The sequence below is a fragment of the Gordionus sp. m RMFG-2023 genome, chromosome 1 (genome assembly GCF_954871325.1).
Source record: "Gordionus sp. m RMFG-2023 chromosome 1, tfGorSpeb1-WG-v2, whole genome shotgun sequence".
NCBI classification, from domain to species: domain Eukaryota; kingdom Metazoa; phylum Nematomorpha; class Gordioida; order Chordodea; family Parachordodidae; genus Gordionus; species Gordionus sp. m RMFG-2023.
In genome coordinates, this window is record NC_088775.1 from 86861103 (window position 1) to 86868664 (window position 7562).

The 7562-nt window shown below is 26.7% G+C and overlaps 1 protein-coding gene across 1 annotated transcript; it reads left to right on the top strand.

Moving 5' to 3' along the window:
* Window positions 1–292: 292 nt before the first annotated feature.
* LOC135930876 (acidic mammalian chitinase-like) lies at window positions 293–3883 on the top strand. The gene is made up of 7 exons (XM_065467673.1): window positions 293–486; window positions 2419–2516; window positions 2640–2742; window positions 2844–3014; window positions 3084–3194; window positions 3328–3590; window positions 3745–3883. Exons 2-7 carry the CDS (start codon window positions 2509–2511, stop codon window positions 3881–3883), a joined length of 795 nt encoding a protein of 264 aa, XP_065323745.1. The 5' UTR covers window positions 293–486; window positions 2419–2508.
* The last annotated feature ends 3679 nt before the right edge of the window (window positions 3884–7562 follow it).

Sequence of the window (7562 nt, forward strand, 5' to 3'; positions counted from 1 at the left end):
GGTGATTAAGCATCTATTTATTACATTATTGAAACTATATTTAAAAAAATCAACTAATATTTCTATCAGGGATATTCATTTACTCGTTAGTCTATCATGCCACAGTTTAAAGGATAGATTATTTTATCAACATTTACAAGTTGTATTTTCAATTTCAATTTATAAAATAGATTATATCTATTTTTTTGTAAAACTAAAAGATGATTTCCCAAAATTGGAGAATTTAACAACCAAGTATCCTCATTTAAAAATTTTAATTAGTGTAGGAGGTAAATATAATGGATTTATGTTCAGGTAAACACATTAAGAATAACAAACAATTTTAATATTTATTTTTCATTCATCAGTCAACTAACAACAGATGCTTTGCAAACATTTGCGTCAAACTGCAAAACTCTAATACAGCAATACGGATTACATGGGATTGATATTGCTTGGCTAAATCCAATTGAGAGCGAAAAAGCTAGATATGAAAATGTATTAAAGGTATGTTCTTAGCTAAAAGCACAATACAAACAAACCTCACAATACAAAGATAAAAGCATTTTTACTCTACTTATTCTACATTTTTCAATATTTTATCAGAAAAAGTTAAGACTAAACTAAATTTTAGTAGCTGAAAAGTCTGGACATGCAAAGAAAAATAATGATATACGAAATAGATAATCGAGTTTTATTTATAATCAGGAATTATGATTGTTTTATCTATATAGATCAACAGCTTACACTTTTTGATGCAATTTTATATTTCTTAAAACTATTTTTGCCATTTCTATTGGTTATTTTATATTATCTTTGTTCACATCATAATTATTTGCAATCATATATTTAATAACATGAGGTAATTTATTTTGGTATTCTTCTTTCCCTCAGCTATTTTTCATTTCTTTTAGAACATCCCCCGCCATATCTATTTATTAATCAACATCAAGCTTAATTTTCTATTATCACGAAAATATTTCTACACTTGCTATTCATTTTAACTTTATTCTGTAACTGATGGGCATTTTTTCTTCAAACTTCTTATGAGTTCGTTCTTCACTTCTTAAGATTACGTTTAGTCGAGATAAAGAGTCAAATAACTAATACTAAAAAACAATTGATTTTTTTTTTAAATGGACACTATTACTTCAAATCTACTATTTATCATATCCCATAGTTCAAATTTACTTATTTAGTAGGAAAAATTACTCGGTCCTTATACACATTCTTAAGAAACATATTTTTATCAAAATTAAAAGGTTTTCTCTCTCTCTATATATATATATAATATTCATATGTGACAGTGGCGATCCAAACCTAAAAAATGTACCCATTCGTACACTGCCATTGGCTGCCTTCGTCTATCGCACTTTTATAGAATAATACTCCATTTCCCATCTAAAAGAAATTTTGAGTCATCTTATGTTAACTACACAATTATAATATGTGAGTTAACCAATAGTCTTCTCTGCCCAAAATTTTTAATCGGCCAGCCCAACCATATTTAACCCATTTATTTGCTAGCCCCTTTATCTAAATATATTGTTTAACTAGGGATTCCAAGTGTTTAAAATATAAGTCCGTTCTGATAACGTTACTTTAAAATATTTTAAATTCATTCGCCTGAGCCTCTAGCTTAGCCTCCAAATGTAACTCGTCTGCTCACGCCCACCTCTAGCATCGGCGAACATGGTTGAACTGAAAAACCGCATATGGTTTATTAATATTCCTAGTTATAACTTTTACTACTTTTTTTCTTAGATAAATTATATGAGAGTTATTATTTCAAGAGAATATATTTTACTAAATTAATATACGTATAGTTTAGATGGTATCATTTTTGATTGCTACCCTAGGATAATCATCATTTATAAAAATATTCTGTAATGATTTATAAATATATCTTTTATTTTTGTGGATTGAATCCAGATAATATTTACGCCATTCGTTTGAAATTTTTCATGTTGTCGTTAAATGTCAACTTCATCATATTGGAACGCAATTTACAACCATCTCCGATTATTGAATCTATTTTACATTACCACTATCTTGTGTTTTGTGCTGGAAATTTATTTTTCGTTTAACTAATCGAGATCAAACTATTTTTGCATTATAAATTTCTATGTTCTAAGTAGCTATTCTTATCGTTTATTAATTTATAATGCGCCTAATATTTGTTAGTAATTAGGATAACACTCTTGCAATACCTTTGCATCGTACGGATGAATACCATTGGCATTTCACACAGTGAACAGTTTATATTTCGTTATATAAAATCATTCTATCTCTTTCTCGAACTAATAAACCTTTTAAAATCGCTTTCGACTCCTCGGCGAGATTGACATTCTTCCTCCTAGTTTAGAGTAGATTTTGGTAAAAGACACTTTTTCAAAAAAAGGATTTTAATTAATTTAATATATTCTTAAATAAATTTAGATTTTGCGACAAACACTAGGACCAAATGCAGTAATCACGGCAAAGGTTCCTACTAGTGTTAAAGATTTTGATGGATTCGATGAAGTAGCGATGAATAAGTATATATATACAAATAATATATAAATTATTTTTTTAAGGAGAATTTTCTCTGTTTCTTGCAAATATAATGTCACATAAATATTTTAAATATAAAGAAATTATTATACATGATTAATATTAAGCTATCTAGATTATGTATTGTTGATGACATACGATTTTCATGATCCCATGTTTAAAATGTTTACTGGATATAGCACACCTCTATTTGGCGGACCTGATACAATTGTAATCTATTATAATATTTTAAAAATTATTTTATAGAATTATAACTAATGTCGTCACACCCGAAAATAAAACTTTTAAAATATGTAATATGAATATTTCAGAAAGGATGCGCTGATGAATGGATAAAAAAGGGTCTTGGAAACGATAAAATTGTAATTGGGTTGGCATTTTATAGTATTACTTGGAAATTGAAAAATTCAAACAATATTGGTGTTGGCGCAGAGTCACTAGGCCCTGGATATGGTCTTGATGGAAGGTTGCCTTGGAATTATGTAAATGGATATTCGATATAATATAATATCTACAAATGTTGATTCATGCGTTTATATTTTATAAACTAGATAAATGTTGCAGCTTGGGACAGATATTGGGATGACATAGCGAAAGTACCTTACGCTGTTAAAGGCATACAGTGGCTGAGTTACGATAATGAGACGAGCCTGGAAGCTAAGGTTATCGGAAATTGGGACAAAATATTATGAAAATTACTACGTATTATTTATAAATGGCGAAGACTATCTAATAAAAATAATAAAAAAAATACCTTATGTCTCCTCCTTCATATTTATACTCAACCGAAAAAAGATTGAATGGATGTGTCAGAACAACTATCAAGGGGTGATGATTAACGAGATAGCTATGGAAAAGACCCAAACTCTTATTCAATTCGTCCGAAATGCAATAAACTACTATTGCGGAGAAGGCACAACTGTTACCAACCCAGCATCGACAACCACGGAGGAATGGTATACGCCGACTACGACCGATAATAACCCTGATTGCAGTACGGATACTGACACGATATGTAATAACGGCCAATTACTAGCAAAATATCCTCCAGATTGCAAGTTAGGAAGTTTATATTCGCTATTTAAAAATTAATATTTGTCTAGTTTTCTTTTTTCAAGTTGAATTATTTATAAAAAAGGATAAGGGAATTATTTCTGAAAAAAATATATTATTAAGATTATTTTTAATAGATTAAAAAATCTTTTTAAACAGCAAATACGTGGATTGTCGAGCGCAAGAACGTCCAATAATGAGTTGCCCATCCGATTTACAATTTGACGAAGTTAACCAATATTGTGACTACGAATATAATGTTCACTGTATTCCTTGTGAAACCTCACATATTAGATAATAAATTTTTATTAATTTAAAAATTTTGTTATTTTTTTTTTCAATATTAGATTTAGAAAATATATATATATATTAATAATTTAGATTTAAAATACATTTAAAATTTTCTTATTCTCTTATAATAATGATCATATTAGATGAAAGATAATAGACTTTAATGATATTATATTTATAACAAAATTTAAATAAATATTATAATGTTTTGGGCAATTTTGTCATTAAATTTATTTCGAACCTTTTTAGAAGGTCGGTTTAATTCAGGGTAGGATTTGGTAAATAATAACGGTAGTTCGGTTTTGGTTTAAATCCCTGATTATTTGAGAATTATTATTGCCCCTTTTCTTTTAAAATTTAAACTAAATTATTTTTTTCCAATTTAAAAACTTAATTTACTATAATTTATTTACACTTGCTTTGGCACGAATACTAAAGAAGGTGTATCTGCCATCAGATGATGACCTGAGGCTAGATGGTTCAACTTCCGCATCTTGACTTTAGATTAACTTAATTTAGCAATTCACATATCTCTCTTATTTTTAGAATAATGTTAATTCTGATCAGGTTGATATAGTTGTGACCAAATTAACAAAAGAAATATTATAAATTAATATATTAAGTTTTTTTTTATAATAATCGTGTCTCAGACGAAAACTTTAAGTTCTTTTTAAACAAATATAACCCCCCAAACCAAGCCATTACATCAGAACTCGAAGAAATAGTAATAATATAATTTTTCGTAATATATTCTCCTATACTACCCAAATCCAAAGATAAGGCCATTTTTATATTTTGTCTCTTTTACAAATCTTTGCACGGAAGATTTTATATGTAGTTATATTTTGATAAGATTAAAAAAAAACTAATTAAACTTCTTATTTTTTTTACAATTACGTTTAAGTTTTAGCAAATGCCTCTAGAATTCTAATTCATCCAATCACATTAAAGAGGAATTAACACTATAGTTTAGCCAACAAGCTCTATATAAGATAGGAATATATTCTTGTCTATAATATTTCATTTACATTTGCCTATTTTAATGTCATTAGAGATAAATGGATGACTGATTTCAAAAAGAAAACTATATAAAAATCTACCCGAGAACCATTTATTATTAGTCTCAGTAAATTAGCTATTATTCGTTATAGTAAAGCGCCTGCATGGTGTTGTAAAACGGCTTAATTGAGACTATTTTTAAAAAAACATCCAAAAAAAGATTTTTTTTTTGAAAAAAAATTATTATCCAAGACTCGAGGCTACATGAATAGATGTCCTAAATTATCTGACATCTAGCAAAATCTTTTGAGTTAGTTATTTTTAAATCGACCAAATAAAAACATTTAACAACACAAGGCATTCATATATTGATTGATTAGTGAATGTAAAGTTCTTCTCTAGGATCACTTGAAATTAGGCACAAACAAATATTAACTTAATAAATATTGATTCTGTGGAAAAAGTTAGAAATCAATAATATTTGAGTATTTTTTTATATTTAGTAGTTTTCTTATTTTCTTCTAACGGATTTTTAACTAATGGAAGGTTGCGAAAGGGTCACTTCTGGTTTAATACCAAGTTAGGAGGAGGTCTGTAAGGGAAAGTGCCAGCTTTATATTGTTATCGAATAATAAGTCTCGAGGGTTTCTAAGGTGGACGGATTTTAGCCAAGCGGAGAGTTCTAGCAATAGCGTTTTAATTATAGATATTGAAATTAAGAATCATATCTTAATTATATTAAATTTTAAAAAATAAAACATATCAAATCCCCTAAAATTTTTTTATATTTTTTAACGTACGTATCAAATGTCCAAGTAAAACTAACTAGAATGACGATTCATTAATTTGAATGCGTATCAATCCAACGCAAAACAGCCGGTGTCTTATATTTAAATATACATTTTTTTTAAATAATCAGAGTTTCATAGTTTCACATATTTATATAAATTCTTATGTGAGAAATGGGCTAAGTTTCAAAATGCGTTTTATTGAATATATTACTCAGTCTAATTAAACATCATTTATAGTTCATTGAGGCCACTTATAATTGAATATCAATGCCCAAAAAATTTATCTTCTTTCCTCAAAAATAAAGTCCAAATATGTTTAATTTCAATATTTGAAATATCAGTTCCGTCTGGGTAGCCGAGCCTCAATAAAATTTTGTTTCGATTATAAAAAACGGCTTGATTTCAATTTTTATATAAATTGCCTTATCATATGATTTTTTTTTTAAATTAGAAATTTTAAACTTGAGAATAATCAATATTTTTTTTTTAGCAAAATAATATTTTATTTATAAAAAATTAAAAATTAGGTTTATACATAAGAAAGAGTAATTTACATTATAGTTTGGGATTTGGAATCTATGAGCTTTCGGAATTAATCCATTTTGATTTTCTTTTACTGACGGCCGTTTTTAAATTGAAAGAATCGCAAGAAAGAATAAAAAAAAGAAATAAAGAATGAATTAGTTAAAATTTTCATAGAAAAATAAATTATCTTTCTGAATTCGTAAATAACACAAGATATCCCAAATCATTGCCCATAACGCTGGGGCTGATTAAATTAAATAATTTACTCAGGGCTCCGTGTAAGATAAATTAATTTTACTCCTTTATTTTGATGGACCAAAATTTATTGTTCTAATATTACCACCTACATAAAAAATCTTAATAAATGTAATGAATTAAAACATATTTGGTTACACAATGGTGTACAAGTTTTATTAAAACAATAGTAATGTTATATAATTAAATATTACAACTTAGAAAAATTTATAAAACATACATAATTTATATGTAATATGTTTAATTCACTAATATCTTTCAAAAATATTTTTAAACATTATAATTATGCTAAATGTTTATATAACGTTGTTTGATCCTAAAAATGAACTTTTAAATTAATTTATGATTATGAAATCCCACGTACTAAAAGAAAGTTTATATCTTTTATATAATCTTTATTTTCTCATTTTTCTAAAACTAACAAAATATAGGGATATAAAAATATTTTAAATTTAACAAAAATTTTAATATTCTCGAGATATTAAATAACAACAACAATAAAATTAAAATTCTTACATTATATTTTTTTAAATAAAATCAGCTGAACCACCAACTAATTAAGACCGATTAGCTTTGACATTTCTCCATTTTAGGTTAGATATATATTTTGGGCTTATAAAGTCTAATCTATGGTCATCTAAGGATCTACGAGCCCTATATAAAATATTTTATGCAGCTGTTTAGTTTATATAGGAGAAGCTGTTTAATAATTATTTGACTTTATCTTGCATATTAGATTATAGTGACTCCCATCTTTTGAAATCGAGGCAAACCAAATGTACGACAAATTTTATACATTCAGATAAATTATTTCAAGTTATATTTTAAAATTAAATAACTAAAGGTAGGCATAAAATATTATAATATAATTAATTAATATAAAATGTTTGTGCAGATAAGAGTCGTAAATATGTTGGAATATTAAAAGTTGGATTTTTTTTGTGAAAAGGGAATTCCCTTAATCTGATTTTGAGTCTAAGGTTTTTTTAAAATATTGTTTTAAGGCGAAATGTCGCCGTTTATGGAGTTAATTATATAAGTAAATATTAAGTTGGTGGGATTAAGATGGTTGGGAATAAATAACAAACAGCAATCAATAATCTTAACACATTATGA